This window comes from Panthera leo, chromosome A2, assembly GCF_018350215.1.
Source record: "Panthera leo isolate Ple1 chromosome A2, P.leo_Ple1_pat1.1, whole genome shotgun sequence".
NCBI classification, from domain to species: domain Eukaryota; kingdom Metazoa; phylum Chordata; class Mammalia; order Carnivora; family Felidae; genus Panthera; species Panthera leo.
This window is the reverse complement of record NC_056680.1, coordinates 19,119,359-19,136,974: the sequence shown is the minus strand read 5'-3', so window position 1 is coordinate 19,136,974 and position 17,616 is coordinate 19,119,359. Positions and strand designations below refer to the sequence as shown.

The window sequence follows — 17,616 nt, the reverse complement described above, 5'->3', positions numbered from 1 at the left end:
GCAAGAGCCTTGCGTGCTTGGAGCCAGCAAGAGAAACCTCCCAGGGGACTTGACCCTCTGGGCAGCTTCTAGGGGTTGGAGCAAGGGGGCTGCCAAGAACCTACCCACCCTCTGAGTGGGTACAGTTCCCGCCTCCAATTTACAGACAAGAAATCGAGGGCCAGCGGGGAAGCCACTTATGCAAGGAAGCCGGGATTTGAACCTCTGCCAGGGCTCCAAGGCTCTGGGAGTCAGGTTCTGATGGCTGCTTGGAGCCCCGCAGGCATGCCAGTGGGTGGGCCCAGCCCTCTTCCCTCTCCCCTCTCCCCTCTCCCCTCTCCCCCCAGACCTGATGGGACCTCCAGCAGCCAGAGCTAGTCCAACACCCCCCCCCGCCCCCATCCTCCCCCCATCCATCCTTCCCCCCCACTCCCCACCCCCCCACCCCCCCGCCCTCTGCTGCCTCAGCCCTTCCTACTGAGCCACCAGGCCTGTGTGTTTAGCAGTTTCCACACGTCCAGCGCCCGGGGATGGACTGATTGATCTGTAACACCGAAAAAATAATAATGGCTTGATCGTTACCGAGGATTAAAAGTAATCCTTTCGCCGTGGCTATTGCAACTCCGTTATTCACGAGTCAGCGGGCTGACCTGGGCCTTCGAGCCTATGGGACTCCATGGTTTCAAGGAAGCTAGGGGCTAGGCAACCCCCCCACCCTGGGTCTCCCTCACCAGGCCCCCCTCACCTTGGCTGCTCAGCTAGGGAGCCAGAGGGCCTGCAGCCCCCATGTTCCTCTGGCCTGTGAAGCCCAGGGACAGAGCTGAGCCCTGAGAGGGTAAAGGAGCTGGCACCCCTGGCCAGCAGGGAAGGTGGCTGCAGGAGAGGACAGCCCCTCAAGGCTGTGGCCCAGTTGGAGACTTCAACTGGTGCAGTTTGGTGTTTGTAGCCCCGTCAACCCTGTGGCTTTTCTGAGGCAAGAGTCCTGATCCTGGTTATTCCCATACCCTGCGCTCGCCTCATCCCCCATGAAGGGCAGTGGCCTCAGTGGAGCCCTTCACTCTAAGAAAGGTCTGGGGTCCCTGGGAAGGTCACAGGCCACAGGGTAAGGAAAAGGGCCGTGAAGTGATTGCCCAAGGCTCACCCCTCAAGGTGTGGCCCCAGGGGCCGTCCCTAGGCCTCATACCCTCTCGTCCAGGCCAGGTGCTAAGCTTGCACCCTAGTAGATGCTCAGTTAACAGTAATAACAAGTGTTGTGTCATGTGTGTCACACAGTAATGTCCTCTACAAAAGAACATGGCAGGATTGTGAATCAGGGGCCTCACCCATCCTGGGAGTTGGGGTCAGGGTAGAGGCGTTTGTTGTTTAGGCTGAGAAGAGGCCCCAGGATGGAAGTGAGCGCAAGTGCACCCCTCAGGAAAGCAAGAAAGACTTGCCTTTTATATGCAGAGCCATGGGAAGCTGCTAAAGTGCTTCAGGGCAGGAGGTAGCCTCAGGATGAGATCCACATTTGGAGAATAGATGACAAAGGGCGAGAGAGGACACAAGAGCCTGAGGGAGGGACAGAGCCTGGGCTGGAGATGAACAGTAGGTGGTTTGAGTGATAGCACAGATGAGATATAGGCGGCAGGGATTCCAAGACGGATGGGCTCATTCCAAGAGGAGATGGTATGAGCTTAGTGGGCCTGAGGGTCACCCTAGGAAGGTGTCCAGGACCTTAGAGGGGGTCAGGATTGGAAGCAAGATATGGAAGGTATCTAGGAGTAGAGACCTGTGGTCCCTGAAGCTGGGTGAGGAGGGTAGGGGCCCCCCAAGCAGGCACTGCAAAGCAGGTGGGCAGAGGATGGAGCCTACAAAGAAGACAGGTTGGGTAGCAAGAGAGGGGATCAGAGTCCAGGAAGGGCTCAGCATTATAAAGTGAGGGGGTTTGACTTCAAGAGGGACTTCCCTACCCTGTCCCCAAGACCCCCAGCCTAATAGTCTTCCCAGCATCCAGTGCTCTTGGCTGGAGGAAGAGGGGGAGCTAGGCCCAGTGGGAGTAAGGATGGCGTTGGTCAGCCCAGCCTGCCAGAAGAGGCATCCTGCCCCAGACAACAGAGGCCACAGCTCTGCAGGCCATACCCCACCACCACAACTGTTACCTGCTGGGAGGGAGGAAAACTGGGCTCCCGGGTCCTGATCCCCATTTCCTCATCATGAGCAGCTGACAGGCTTTGTTAGAATCTCCCCCACTGAGGTCCACGTGCCACACCAGGCCTGGACCAGTGGACAGGGGGTATGTGTCCTAAATACCAAGAGACCAGGGCCTTCTGAGTAAGCGCTGGAGGCCAGGAGGCAGGACCCCACTGCTCCACCCATAGGATGGAATGGGGCAGGGATGGAAAAGCACAGCCCCTACTCTACAAGAGTTGCCCTGCTCCTCACTGGGCATCGTGGAATGTACCTTCAGACCTTGGTCATGGGCTGGGTAACACAAACGTGGCTGAGGGGCGCCTGGGTGGTTCGGTTGGTTAACAGTCGACTTCAGCTCAGGTCACAAACTCATAGTTCGTGAGTTCAAGCCCCAGCATCAGGCTCTGTGCTGACAGCTCAGAGCCTGGAGCCTCTTCGGTTTCTGTGTCTTCCTCTCTCTCTGCCCCTCCCCCGCTCACACTCTCTCTGTCTCTCTCTCAAAAATAAACATTTTCAGGGGCACCTGAGTGGCTCAGTCAGTTAAGCATCGACTTTGGCTCAGGTCACGATCTCACTGTTTGTGAGTTTGAGCCCTGCATCAGGCTCTGTGCTGACAGCTCAGAGCCTGGAACCTGCTTTGGATTCTGTGTCTCCCTCTCTCTCTGCCCCTCCCCCACTCATGCTCTATCTCTCTGTGTCTCAAAAATAAATTAACATTAAAAAATTTTTTTAATAAATAACAACCTTTTTTTTTTTTTTTTCAACGTTTTTTATTTATTTTTGGGACAGAGAGAGACAGAGCATGAACGGGGGAGGGGCAGAGAGAGAGGGAGACACAGAATCGGAAACAGGCTCCAGGCTCCGAGCCATCAGCCCAGAGCCTGACGCGGGGCTCGAACTCACGGACCGCGAGATCGTGACCTGGCTGAAGTCGGACGCTTAACCGACTGCGCCACCCAGGCGCCCCAACAACCATTTTTTTAACTAAAAAGAAAAAACAAGACAAACGTGGTTGTGAAGGCCAAACTCAGAGCCCCAGCCTGACCCAGACTATGTGACCTTGGAAAGGTTTCTCATTGTCTCCCTGCCCAGGTATCCTCATCTGAGGAAGACATGAGCAGTGACAGGTACACATGCTGTGTCACCAGCCTGGTGGCAGGCTTGGTATGCAGTAAGTGACCAGTTCACTGTAAGTCGTCAGTATGATTAACAGGACTTCACTGCACTCAGCTCCGCAGGAGGCCCCAGAGGGCCATCTTCAGGAGCTCCAAGAGTTCCTAGAGGGACAGAATCCATGGAGGTGCAAAATAAGAATCTCTGGGCAGCCAGGGTTCAAGCCCTGAGGGTGGCAGAGTACCAATGCCTCTTTCAGGAAGCCCTCCATGACATCCCGAATTCCCACAGCACTAAGCTTCCTAGAAGCACTTCAGCTACTCCTGCTCTGGTTCTACCCAGTTTTGTGCCTGTTTCCTCCTCTAAATTGTGAGACGACAGGGCTGGCTGGCCTGCCACATCTCCACACATCAGCATGGTCTGGTGCCAGGCGTGGTTGGTAACAGGGTGTGGGATAGAAGGACACAGAGCTGTGCTCACAGGCACAGGGGCCATGATGGAGGAGAGTGCAGGAATCAGCCCCAAAGGGTGGGCCAGGCTTGTGTGGAGAGAAGGCTTGGAGAGCCTTGCTGGGAAGGGGCTCAAGAAACCAGGACAGGGACAGTGGTAGGGGGCCTGGGTGGGCAGAGGTGTGCTAGGGGTACCTCCTGTTGGGCCCTGAGCAAGCTGGGGACAATGACACATCGGCAAGGCACTCTGTCACTTGTGGCAGTTCACCCTTGACTAGGGAGGGCCTCCTCTTGGCACTGGAGTGACACTGGTTTGTTGGAGGTAGAGTGGCAGTGGGGCTTGACTCCAGGGCCTGAGGCCTACTACATCCCAGGGGTCCCCCTGCCATCGTGTGGGCAGGAGATGTGGCTGGGCTAAAGTACAGGGAGTCTCATGGAGATGTCACAGGGAGATACCACTCAGGTCACTGTGCAGGCTTCACCTGTCCTATGTGAACCCAGCTGTGGGTGGGGGAAGGGCCCCCTTCTCAGCAAGCTGAAGAAGGTCTGGGGCCAAGGAATCTCTGAGGGTCTGGCAGGATGGGACAAGGGAGTCCGTGAGCCAGCCTGGACCCAGGGAGTACTAGGGATGGAGAAGGCTTGGGCTGGGCATGAGTCTTCCTCAGCCTCTGACCTCCCTGTGCTCTGTTCCTCAGAGATTGGCCGACGCTGCAGAGAACTTCCAGAAAGCCCACCGCTGGCAGGACAACATCAAGGTAAGAACTGCAGTGCCCTCCCCAGCCCCTATAACCTGCCCACCTCCAGCAAGGACAGATATGAATATGGGGGAGGGGGCGCTGCCCAGAAACACTGGAGGGGCACTGAGAGCTCTGTGGAGTAGAGCCTGGAACCTTTGTCCAGCATTCAGCAAACATTTGAGGCTCCCCTTGGTGCTGGGAGAGAGGGTGCAGCTATGAACCTGTCACTCCACCCCAGAGGAGCTATGGAGTCCCCCGGCGGGCAGACATGCTGCTCTAAAGTGATGCTCCCCAAAGTTGGTGTTAACCTTGGTGGTTAAGGATGTGCCCAGACTCTGGAGAGACCCTAGGGCAAAGAAGTCCCTTGACTCCAGGACTTTTTAGACTTTAATACGCTGACTTGGAAGAGTCACTGTGGGAAGGGGACAGAGTTCCCTGTCTTCCAGGAGGCCATGAGCCTAGGTTAGGGGACTAGGCTGTCACAGCCACAAAAGCCCCTTCTTCCACCAGGAGAGCTCAGAAGGAGCCCAGGTGCCGAGGGAGTAGAGGGGTGAGAAGCTGGTGATAGGTCTCTTCTTGAGGGTGGAAGGGCCCAGAATGTGGAGGAGAGAAGGGAAGCCTCACTGCCCCCCAGTTTCAAACCCAGGTAACCCTCACAAATTCAGGCAGCTGTGTGTGATTTGGACTGAGGCTGGATATACCGGCACCATTACTGTGAAGCCAGCATCTCAGAGGGTCACAGTAAGCCAGAAGGTAGACTGAGGCAGGGTTCCTCCCAAACTCAGGGAACCTCCCATGCCAGGGATGATGGAACGCTCAGGGACCAAGCCAGTTGGTGGTGCTCATGTGTCCTCCACATCTGCTCAGGCCTCTGAGCCATGCCTCCTGATGGTCTCTGCTAAACACCGGAAGAGGCACCAAGAGCTGCCTGCTGGGACCCAGGGACCAATAAGGGGCGGGTAGGCCCTTGCCACTGCAGCTCTGGGCCTGGCACTTCTGGGGGACAGGTGGATTATTATCCCTACTTAAACTGATGAGACCACTGAGGCACAGGGTGGTTAGACCAGCCTGACATACCTGTTGATGGCAGAGATTCACAGCTGGGCTGCCAGATACCAGGGGGTTCATGCCTATGATCCAGGCCCCCTCAACCTGTCTGTCCTCCTCCCTGGTCCCCATCTCTCCAGGCCACCCTGAGCCCTGCCCTGCCTTGCCCACACCATGGCATTCTTCCTTTGCTGCCTGGTGGGTATTGGCTGCTACCCTTAGGGAGCTCATGTGGGGCTGGAAGTAACAGATGATTTTTTACAGTGAACACATAAATGAGCTGATGACTCCTTGGACTGATCCCACCACCCCAGGAGCTTAGGACTGGCCCTTCTCTCCCTCCCTTTCCAACACCACCACCCATCACCGGGTCCCCGTGCCACCTCAGCCCCTTGATCAGAAATATACATGGTGGTAGCCACTGGCACCTACCACTCAGACCATGCCCCTGCCTGCAAACAGCCCCCACTCTGGTAACTCCTCTGCAGGACCCAGCCCTAAGACTGTGCTCAGGGTCCCAGGATCTGACTGTTCCTGTCCCCTTGTCATCCTCATTCATCACCCAACTCCTCCTATGCCCCAGCCACACTGAACACCTCACTCCAGACCCATTCCCAATCTCTCCCCAATGCCTTCTGTTCCTCCTAGAGGCCCGGCTTGTCTGTTCCTTCTTAGTGAGGCCTCCCCCATGCCCCGGCCATCAGCTCCTCCACTTTCTGGGTATCCAGGACCCTCGGCTCTTGCTCCGGCTCTTTGCTTCTGACATACCTGCATCCTCCCTCCCCACCCAGGACTATATGCAGAGCAGACAGGACTGGGAGTGAAGGAAGAGGGAATGATAGAATGAAAAGACCCACCCTCAGCCTGGTTTTCTCTCCCTCCCAGTCCAGGCCCCAAACAAGAAGACAAAGAGGCTGCCTCAGCCCCAAACCTATTTTTTTCCTGACTCTGCAAAAGACCCCAAATTTCCAAGGATCATCCTGCCAGACTCCTGACCTCTGATTTGCAGCTACTCCCAGAGGCAGGAACAGCTTATCCCAAGCCAGAGTGGGCACCACAGGGGCCTGCCAAGAAGGAAGGCCAAGGTCTCAGGGGCATCCAGAGGGTGCTGAGACCAGTGCTGCTTAAGACACTGAGTACCTGTGGGACCCAGCAAGGGTTTGCCCCTCTCTGGGCTCCAGTATCCCCATCTGGCAAAGGACTAGCTGGTCTTTGGTGCTGCCTGCTGGCCCAGGCACGGTGTGTGAAAGGGGAGGTCCACACGTCAGGCCATAGAGATGCCAAGTTGGTGACAGTGTGGGTGCATCTCTGGCCCTGGGTGCTCTTGTCCTAGTATGAGGCAGAAGTGAGCTCTGGCCAGCCCCCTCCCCTCAGCTTGACCTGGAATGCCCCCAGCTGTGGGTGACCACAGGGCCAGCTGGTGTTTACCACCACCTCCCCCTCAGTCCGTCAGTCTGCCTGTCTGTCTATATCTTGAGCAGGGTGAAGCTGTAATCACCCCCTGCTTCCCAGCTGCTGGGTCAGGGCCCTGTTCTTCACCAGAAGCATTGCACTTGCCCCAGCTGCCAGGACGAAAGGCATAAGTGCTAATGGTGGGCCCATTAGCTGGCACACCAGCCATGCCTGCCTGGGCTGCCAGTGAGAGCTGGCAGCAGCTGCAGGTGGGGACTGTCCATGCCAGGGGGGCACAGGGACTTGAGGCTGGGAAAGGGATGGTGTTTTTGTCCCTTGCAGGCACACCACCCGCCCTTGAAACCATGTCCTTCCCAGTGACCTTCAGAAGGTACAGACAAAGAGCCATATTCCTCCCAGCACTCTAGGAGAGCCACAACCCCAGTGTCAAACCCAGGCCCTTTACATACGCCTGGCCGTCTCCCTGTAACACCCTCTCCTCCTCCTTCAAAAGAGCAATGCCTCTCCCTCTCCAGTTAACTCCCTTGGGCTCCTCTTTCTGGTCTCTAAGCCTAGGATTGGCACCCGCTGCCCCAGGCCAGTATCCCAGTGGGCTCATCTGTCTGCCCCACTCAAGGCTCCTCTAGGCCAGAAGCAGCTGGACCTGATTCAGTGTTGCCCACCAGCTGTCCATGTACCCAGTCGAGTGCCCTGTGGACAAGTTGGCCAAGAGCAGCTAGGCCTCAGTCTTCTTACCTCTGAGATGGGGAGAATGGCACCCGGCAGTTCTGGGCACAGAGAAGATGCTTGGCACATGGAATCCACTTCACGATCAGTAGGACGTGGCCCTCCCTGTGTCAACAGCACACAGTAGGTCTATATGCAGACCTCTGAGAAATGGACAGTGGTATAGCCACATCTGTATACACACACCATCTACACCAGCCCAGGGACTTGGGGGATCCTGGGGTCTGCAAGGTCAGAGCTGGGGTAAGAGAGTGAGGGAGCCGTGTCTGGATGTGAAGGCCCCCAGTTCCCCTCTTAGTCTCAGGCCATGACCCCACATACTGGCTGCAGCAGAGGCAGGGAACCTGTAGCCACAGCCCTTGGACCCCAGGAAAACCATGGTCCTTGTTAGCAGGCAGCACCTCCCATGACCCTGCAGACAGACAGCAGGTGCTCTGGTGCCTATAACACTTAGGGTAGATGAAGATGGTCTGCCTGCTGGACACCGTGCCTGGCACCACCACCACACTGTGCCAGCATTATCTGCCATCTAAACCGCCACCAGGGAGGAGCTGGGCCAGGGCATGGGTGGAAGAGGCAGGAGATGCCATTGGCCCCAATGCCAACATTGGGACCTGTGGGAGGACAGAGTCCTGCCCTGGGAGTCTAATGGAGGAAGCAGTCCTACCCTGGGGAGTCTGGGAGTGGCAGACACAGCTCTACCCTGGGGGGTCTGATGGGAGAGGTAGCTCTGTCTGGGAACCTAAAAGGAAGACTGTGAAGGCTGGGCCAGGCCAGAGGAGCCGGCTGGACAGGACAGGTGGCCTCCCCAGCCTGAAGTCTGCCCCAGCCATCAGGTCTGCTGCCTGCCTCTCTGCCAAGCCGGCGACAGACGGCTCTCTCAGAAAACAGTCCTTTTGGCTGAGCTGAGCTGGCAATGAGCCAGGGCAGGAAGGCCAAGCATCCTCACTGTATCCCATGGTACCAAACGACACCAACTGCTATTCCCCATGCTCGCTTCCTCACCCTGTTTCCCACCTGCCAGCACCCCTCGTGTTCTCTCTTGGGCTCAGCTCCAGCTAAGGAAAGTGTATGTGTCATCTATACAAGGGCCAGGTGGGCCCCTAGCCCCACCCTTCATGTGTCATCTGTGTACAGAAATCCACACGGAGGAGAAATGTGAGTTCAGAAGGGGTGATTCCCTCCACCCCCTGCCCAGTTTGAGCAAAATGGCCCCTAAAATACCAGGTAATAGAAAGGGGTGTTGGGTATAAACCCCAGACATTAGGGATGCCCATTTCTCCACAAACAGAGGGTTTCTTCCACATTCAGGCCCCTCCCAGGGCTGTGGAGTTGCAAACCTAAGGGCCGCCCATGCACAGGGTTGGCCCTAATGCCTGGGGAGGCCCTGCTCCCTGTCCTAGTTCCCTCAGAGGGGGCATCATCATCATCCCGACTTTATATAGTGGGAAATCAAGACCCTGAAGCAAAGCCTCACTGAGGCTGCAGGATTTAACAGGCACCCGTGCCTCGCTGATGAGATGGCGGTGACTCCCGGGGGTAGTTATGGAGCTGCTGGGGATTTTGAGGCTTCAGGCTTAGTCTTTTTTTTTTTTTTTAATTTTTTTGTGTTTATTTATTTCTGAGACAGAGAGAGACAGAGCATGAGCAGGGGAGGGGCAGAGAGGGAGACACAGAATCAGAAGCAGGCTCCAGGCTCCGAGCTGTCAGCACAGAGCCTGACGCAGGGCTTGAACTCACGAACCGTGAGATCATGACCTGAGCCGAAGTCGGTCGCTCAACAGACTGAGCCACCCAGGTGCCCCAGGCTTAGTCTTCACTCACTGTTCTGGATCCCAGAGCTCACATGTTCAGGTCAGGATTTGAGGCCAGGACCCTTTGCCAAGGCCCCTGCGTGTAATCACTAGGTACCACCTCCTCGTGGTCTTACCAAGGCAGGGCAGTAATGGTGGACACCAGGGCACTATGCAGGCCAAAGCAGACACAGAGGCCTTTCCAGGGACCCTCCCACCCCAACCCTGATGGCCACACCCCCAGCTCCACATCACATCAAGCATAGAGACCACAGCTGTGTGTACAATGTATTTTCACACATGTGACCTTGCCCGCCACCACCCCATGCCAATGCTACTCTCTCCCAAGGAAGGGGCATGGCCTGGCCTCTCAAGGTGGGAGACGTAGGGAGGGGTCCTGCCTCCTGGGGGACAAGGGCCACATACAGATTCCTGAGCCTTGCGCATGGTCCGCAGGGGACCGGAACCCTCCTGAATGACACGTTCCCCCTGTGTCACTGATGCCACCAACATCTGATTCTCTGCTGAGACCATGAAACAGCAGGACAAAAAGACAAAGGGAGCCATTGGAGCAACTGGAAGGGTGGCCCAGGGGTGGCCCAGGTGCAGGCAGGAGCCAGCCCGGCCTGTGAGAGGAGCACAGGTCTCCTGGGGGCCCCAGAGTTGCCGGCCCCTGCCCATGCCCTCTCCCGTCCTTGCTGGAGGTTTGCTTAAAAAGTTGGTGAGTGAAGCCCCATGTTCTAATCTGCAGTCCTCCCACCGCGCCCGCCTGTTTTCATTACGGAGGGAAAGAGCATCAGAGCCGTGTTTATAACCCCCTTTTAGATAACAAATCACATTTTCTTTTTGCCAGCGAGTGTGTTGAATTGATATTTTTTCCCCTCGGTTTAATGGGTTTGTGTGTTCAGGAATGATCTTCATCAACCGAAACTCCTTATTGTGTTTGATGTAATGTCAGCTTTCATTATGTGCTTCGGTCGGAGCCAGGCGCAAGGAAAGGCCGAGCACCCTGGAGCCTGGGCCCTGGCCCTCACCCCCACCCTGGGCCCACCTGGGCTCCAGTCTTCCTGGACTGGTGGGTGGGTGGGTGTGGGAAGGGTTGGAGATGCAACAGGAAGGCAGGTTGGAGCCTGGGTGCGAAGCCTTTCTTACCCCTGCCGTGTCCTCATCTGTATGTTGGGGGGTCACAAGCCCCACATTACCGTATGTGCAAAATGCTGGACACAGATGCCTCTGGTGACGGAAGCGATCAAGTCTCCTCTGGTCTTACGTTCATCGGCTGTTGTGGTCTTGCCCAAGCGTGGTGCCAGGCATGTAGTCAGTGTTGCAGAATGCTTGGATTATGCTTACGGGTATAGCCAGTGGCCTGTAGCCCCCAGACCTCTGGTGGGAGACAACTCACCACTGTCCCCACAACAGGCCCCCATACTGACCACCTCGAACCATGGCCTCAGACCCTGCACCTGGGCAGTCACCAAGGCCAAGCCCCACCCTGAAGCATGGGGAGCCTGAGCTAGGAGGGAACAGTGCAGCCCTGAGGTCACATGGCAAAGAAGCGGCCAAGGTGACTTCTGCCCACCAAAGAGTAATCGCTGGCTCTGTGCTTGCTGTATTACAGCCAGACCATTGGGAGCACCACTGGGACCAAACTTCTTGATCAACACCCCCATTTTCAGACCACAAAAAAGCAGATTGCCAGGGCCATGCACCAGGTTTTTGCTGAACAAAACAGCACTGAGGAGCACTGGAAGAGGGTGACTCGGACAGTGGACTTATCCTGTGTCCTGACCCTAGAGCCCACAAGGACAGGAGTGGAATGGCCCTTCCTAAGCCGGTGGCACTCGATGGCACCAGATTCACCTTCTGGCGGCCTCTGTCAGCCACGCTCAGTTCTGATTAAAGATCATTAAACATGAAATTAGCCCGTTTGTGTTACGGGTCCCCGGGGTGGCCGGTGATTATGACGCGCAGATGGCCAAGAACCCAGGCGTCGGGCAGGCGGGTGAGGCCGGGATGCGTGGGGCTAACACTGCAGGCGCAGGCGGCCGGGAGGCAGGCGCGGGGGCTGGGCTTTGTTTTCTCCCGCTCCTGTTGTGTAAACCCCCTTGCATTTCACAACAAATCACAGATAATTAATAAGTACATGCCCGTAATGAGCAGGCTTTTTAATAGAAGAAATTGGAAGATGCGGTGTCGAGTCATTATTTCACTCTGGCCCAGACTCGGCTCTATTTTCCCATCTTCCCCACTACACCCCCCACACACACACACCCTCCAACCCCGGTAGTGCTTCAGTCAGAGTCTCTGCAGACAGGCTGGCTCTGACCCCAACCTCCAGCTGGGCTGCAGTGCTAAGACCCTGGTCCTGGAGTCCAGGAGCCCTGGGGAATCCCCACCCAACCTGGAGCACCACATCCCCCTGGAGCCTGTGAGGGCCCCTGAAGGGCTTTGTCTGGGGTGGGGGTGGGCATGCCAGGCCTGACTCCCGACAGCCCTCCCCCTGGCTCCTCTGGATGAGAGATGAGTGAGGGGACCGTTGCTGGCCTCAGGGCAGGCATCCTGGCTGCACCTCAGGTGACCTTGTAAGAAGCCATGGGGGTCAAGGTGTCTGTCTCCCACCAGGAGGAAGACATCCTGTACTATGACGCCAAGGCCGATGCTGAGCTGGTGAGTGCCCCACCTACACTGGGGGAGGGAGAGCTGCCAGAGCCCCACACCCTCCCTGGACTAGTGGCCTCAGCTGTGAAATGTTAAGTCTCAGCTTCTTCCACATTCTGAGGTCACCCTGCAAAGTACTGGTGGCACAGGCCCCATGCCCAGCCCCAGAAAGGTAGTGAGACACTTGGACCTCATCTGGTGGGTCATTCAGGTGCCAGCATGGAGGGGACTGACTGCTATGGGAGCAGGGAAGAGGGAGCAGTTGGGAGGGCTTCCTGGAGATGTGCAGGCAGGGCCCGGCTGTGGCTGTGGCTGTGACTGTAGGCCATCGGGTGTGTTTCAGGTGGTGCAGGTACCTTCCTGAGGGTGAGGGGAGCAGCAGCTTCAGTTGTGCTGAGCACCCCACGGTCGTCCCCACTGTGCTCACCTGGAGCTCAGTCAGTCTTGCCCCAGCTGAAGAGGCAGCCCAGCCCTGTGCCTGTTCTCCAGACGAAGGACAGGACTCGGGCTCTGCTGGGGTCACTGCTTCAGAAGCGGCGGCACTCGGGATGACCAGAGGACCCAGACCTACACTGCTTTTCTGCCTCTGTGTCACTGATTAGCCCATGTCTGCTTGGGCTGCCCTGTCACCAGAGGCCTCACATGAAAGACATAGTACCATTTTGGTAGCAAGGGACCTACTGAGGAGGCAAGAGTGCAGGGCACTCAGAGTAGACAGTGTTTGGTGAACCTGGCAAGGCCCAAGTCCATCTGCCTGCCTTTGAGGCAAAAGCAGTTGAACCTGACTATCTCCTCTGTGAACAGAGGTGTCATAACAGCTCACTCTCTGGCGTCCCACCTGCACTGGCTGGGGCAGGAGCCCTCAAATCCGGTGTTCCTCTGCCAGGCTTATTGGCCAGGGGCATTTCCTGGGGTGAGCAGGAGGTAGACAATGACACCAGGAGGTGGGCAAGCAGGAAGCGATCCCTGCAGAGGGTCCGTGGTGCCAGGCTGGCCTGGGTAAGCCTTCAGGAGGGCAGGCGGGCAGGGGGCCCAAGAAGGAGGAGTGGGTGGGCTAAAGCAGGTGTGCTTCCCCCTTGGCTGAGCCTCCGTGGCTCCCAGAGAAGTTGCTAAAATTAAAGCTGGAATCTGAAATTCAAATGAAGAGCGAACCTTTAATTAGACCCTGAATCTAATTCCTTACCCCCCTCAGCAGCGGGCTGTAATTTTAGCAATCAGTGCATTAAATATAAACCAGGAGACGGCAGTTGCCCACCATACAAAACCCCTGGCATGGGGGTAGCACTGAGGGGGCTTCTTGGCCTTTCTGGTACCCAGGCCCCTACCAGGATCCCCTGAACTCCCTGTGTCCAGGACTCCCAACCCCTGGCCCTAAATCACCGATTCCCTGCCCCTGAAGGGAGAGTCATCCTCGGTGGGGCTGGGCTAAGGTCAGGCCAAAAGCTGGGCTCGCCTGGCCCTCCTATAAATATGCACATATTTGCCAACTCCCCTGCGTTGTGTTGTTTTGTTTTTTTAATCTTTGCCAGAGGTACAGTTAGAGATCTTTCTAGACCATTTACTTTTAAATTACCAACCAGAAGGTGGGGGTGGGGGAAAGAGAAGGAAGGAAAAAGTTCGCCAGCTGATAGCTTATCAGAACGGAATCCAAATGTCACATTAGTTGGGAAAGTTGGGAGATTAAATTTTCCAGCGCCCTTCATCTGCCGCTGACATTTCGGGGGCTTTCTTCTCCCGCACCTCCCCCTCCTCCAAGCAGAACGTGAGTGGCTCACGCCTCAGAGGCGGCAGGCTCCGCAGCTGCCTGCCCTGGCTTTACCCAGCATCCAGGAGCTTCTGAGGGTCCTCCAAGGGTGTGCCGAGGTGGGCAGAGGGTGGCACACGTGGTGAGGGATGAGGGGAGGGCAGCAGATGGCTTGGATTTTGCCGTACAAAATCCACCCTTGAAGAGATGCTGCAGACCCTTCCGAGCCATGCCAACCCCCACACGGCACCCCCCATCTAGGCAGTAATTCATTCCCCAGGCTGGAGGATGGACCCAGAGCCCTCCCGGGCTGGGGACATCGTAGGGAGACACGATCACCCTTTCCCCAGACAAGATACAGCGGGAGGAGGGAACACCACACTTGTGCCTAGGACCCAGTGAGTGGTCGGCAGAACCACGAGGGGGTGGAAGTGAGCTGAGCCAGAGGTTGAGGGGCACTGAGGGGGCATGTGGATAGTCCAGCTGCTTACACCCCTTCCTCCCAGGGCACAAGGCCCCCCCCAGCTCTGCCCCTGCCCTGCCTTGATCTCCGTCCCTCCTTGCCCCTCTGGCTCTTTCTTGCCTTCCTCTTCACTCTCTGCCACCATCTTCCCTTCCCTTCCCCCTTGCACACCTGCACCCGTGCCTGCCCCCACCCCCACTCGGCTGCAGCATCAACACTGTAGCTGCAGACCCATTCCTGCCAGCCTGTGGTGGTGGGCGGGGGTGCACGGCGCATGCCCAGCCTGCTCGGCCGAGAGATGCTGTAATTGGCACCTGTCAGGCGGCTGCAGCTCATTTTAGAAAGTCAACGGGGACCTTTGCAATCCTGCTGCTAGCGGGCGCTGAGGACCCTCCCTCCGGAAGTTACTGGGTCTCAATGCTAGCCTCCACCCCAGCCCAGCTCTCCCCCCAAACTCAGCCCCTACAGCCATCAGCTGTAGGGATGGTGCCCCTCCCCCAGATGGGGCAAGGGCCCTCTCCCTGGTGCCAAAGGAACTCCATGCAGGGGATGGGCGGGGCCCAGGGAGCGTGGGGGTGTGGGTTCCAAGGCTCCTGGGATGGGCTGCCTAGGCCTCCCTGTGATTGCATAAGCCTGTCCTTATAAGTAGAGGGCTGCAGCCCTCTCTTTCTCAGTGGCTCTAAGATTTGTCTCCTTCACTGATAATTGGTTTTCAAGAATGTGGGAAAGGGTCAATTTGGCATTTGGAATTTGGGTTTAGCAAATGTAGGGATGATGGGTAGGGTGGGCAGGGGCAGGTGGGAGTCACAGGCCTCCTGGGTGAGGGGTCCGTACCCCGTATCCATCTATTCCTGTGTCTCTCCATCTCTCTCCGTTTCTAACTGCAATAGTCTCTGATTCTGAGATGCTCCTAATCACCTAGGCTCTGGCCCTCTCCTGCCTGCAGAGCTGTCCGACCCCACTCCCCATTTCCCAGCCCTGACACTACTGTGGTGGGGGGTATCCCTTTCTGCAGGACGACCCTGAGAGTGAGGATGTGGAGAGGGGGTCCAAGGCCAGCACCCTAAGGCTGGACTTCGTTGAGGACTCAAACTTCAAGAACAAGGTCAACTACTCGTACACGGCCGTGCAGATCCCCACGGACATCTACAAAGGCTGTGAGTGTGCAGAGCAATCAGAAATAACCCTCCCCCACCACCATGGGGGCAAGGCCCACTGCCTGGGCACTGCCAGGTCCCAGGTGCTCAACCAGTGCCATCTGCCTTCAGCCCCTTATACCCAAGGTCACACATGCTCACCCACACACAGGCATCAAATCATTCTCAGGCACAGCCTGACACTAACTCTCAGCAAACTACAAAGCACTCAGACTCCCCACCCCGTGCATGTGCAGTCTCCTGCCCATGTGTAGACATGTGCCCACATGAATGCTTGCACACAGCTTGTTCCCCTACGTGCTGGACCAAGTCCCCACGGGCCCCCAAAGCAGCTCCTCCCCACCATCCCCCATTCCCTGGCCCCGTGCAAGCATGGGTTGAGGAGCTACCACATCAAGTGGCCTCAAGGGCTGGAGGAACAGGGACGTCCTCACTCACAGACAACAACCTGGAACATCTCCTTCCTTGTCCAGGGACAGGGCAGCTTTCATAATGAGGAAACGAAGTCACTGCAGCTGGAAGGATTTGAGTCAGACATGAGGAGGAACTTCCTGAAGATCTTGGGAGGTGTAGGGGAAGGAGACCAAGAGTCAAGCACTAGAGAGAGAGCTCTAGCAGCAGGCCTTAGGGCCCTGGGGTCTGTTGAGCATAATTCTGTGAGCACCTACAAGGCAGCCTCAGAATCCAAGGGTCACACCAGGTGGAGGGTCTTGGAACACAAGTCCCACAGCTTCTGGATAGTGTCCAGAATGCAAGGAATCCTCCAGGGTCCTGAGGGAGGCCCCCCTCCACCCTTAGGGTCAGCCAGGCCTTCTAGGCAGCCTCAGGCGTGGGTGAGGACAGATGCTTCCCCCACACACACCATCCCATCCCTGCCACAGGCCGCCTGCAGGCCACCTGCCCGAGCCAGCCGAGGAGCACTATCACAGGCAGGCACACTAATTAAAACAGGAGCCATACCGCCCTCCCCAGTCACCCCTCGCTACCCACACAAATTACATTTTATATGTTTTTTATTTACTGTGTCACTTTTAATTAAATCTGTAATCGCCTGCCTGAGGGGGCATGGTCCCCATTTCCCAACTCAGCGTGATCTGAGAGTGTGTGCACATGGGTGTGGGTGTGTGCACATAGGGCTGAGTAGCAGGCCCTTTCCAGGCAGGGAGGCTGGAGTGCTTGCACAAGTGTGTCTTACAGTGAATGCATGTGTGTGCATGTGGTCATGGATACCTGCAGGGACAGCCCAACTGAGGTGGGGGTCTCCTCTTGGCTCTTGACCTGAGTCAGTAACACCCCTATGGCAGCAGCTAGACAGGCTTCCAGGACAGTCTGCTCTAAGCCTCTCATTGGGAAGATGGGGAAACTGAGGCCCAGTGAAGGTTGGGACTTGCCAGGCAGACTCTCCCAGGACAGGCAGTACTATATGAAACATTTGAGAACCTGGCTTTATTTTTTGGTTAAAGAGAAAAATAGAAATTGTTCGACTCACTAAGTTTCTAAATTAGCAACAGGACCATAACATACTGTTCAATAGGCACAGCCAATGCTAGAAATGTGTTTTGTTTTCACATTATAGTCAGTTAAGGGAAGCTACAAGGACAGAGAGAATGGAGAGGGAGCAGAGGGAGAAGAATTAGGCAGCACACAAGATGCAGCAGAGGCCACACACTGGAGGGAGAGAACAGAGGGACCATGCCCTGGAATGTGTCAGTGCCCCCTAGGCTGTGAGTGGAGCCTTGAGCATTTATATCTTTTTTTTTTAAGTTTATATATTTATTTTGAGAGAGCACGCAAGTTGGGGAGGGGCAGAGAGAGGGAGAGAGAATCGCAAGCAGGCTCCGCACAGTCAGTGCAGAGCCCCATGCGGGGCTTGAACCCATGAACCATGAGATCACTACCCGGCTGCTTAACCCACTGAGCCACCCAGGCAGCCCCAGCACTTGTATCTTTAAATCACAGCTCTTCATCTGCTTTAAAGATTTCAGTGTTCAGAGGCTCTGCTCTGAAGAGAAGAGCAGAGGCTTTGGAAGGCATTCTTGGGTTTTCACTTGGGGTGGATCTTTGATAAGGATCTCAGGGACAAGTGGGACAATGGTGTAAGAAAGGAAGTGGAAGAAACTGGAGAAAAAAAACAGCCCCTAGGGGAAGGGGTCAGGTATAGAGGCCTG

The 17,616-nt window shown here is 56.4% G+C and overlaps 1 protein-coding gene across 5 annotated transcripts in view; it reads left to right on the top strand.

The window, feature by feature from the left end:
- Positions 1 to 17,616, top strand: part of CACNA2D2 (calcium voltage-gated channel auxiliary subunit alpha2delta 2) — a 143,811-nt gene that overhangs the window by 107,388 nt on the left and 18,807 nt on the right. For all 5 annotated transcript variants that reach the window (XM_042929482.1, XM_042929481.1, XM_042929480.1 and 2 more), the window contains exons 4-6: positions 4,406 to 4,465; positions 12,049 to 12,093; positions 15,307 to 15,448. In XM_042929482.1, the coding sequence (XP_042785416.1) occupies positions 4,406 to 4,465; positions 12,049 to 12,093; positions 15,307 to 15,448 (247 nt within the window). The remainder of the gene's footprint in view (positions 1 to 4,405; positions 4,466 to 12,048; positions 12,094 to 15,306; positions 15,449 to 17,616) is intronic.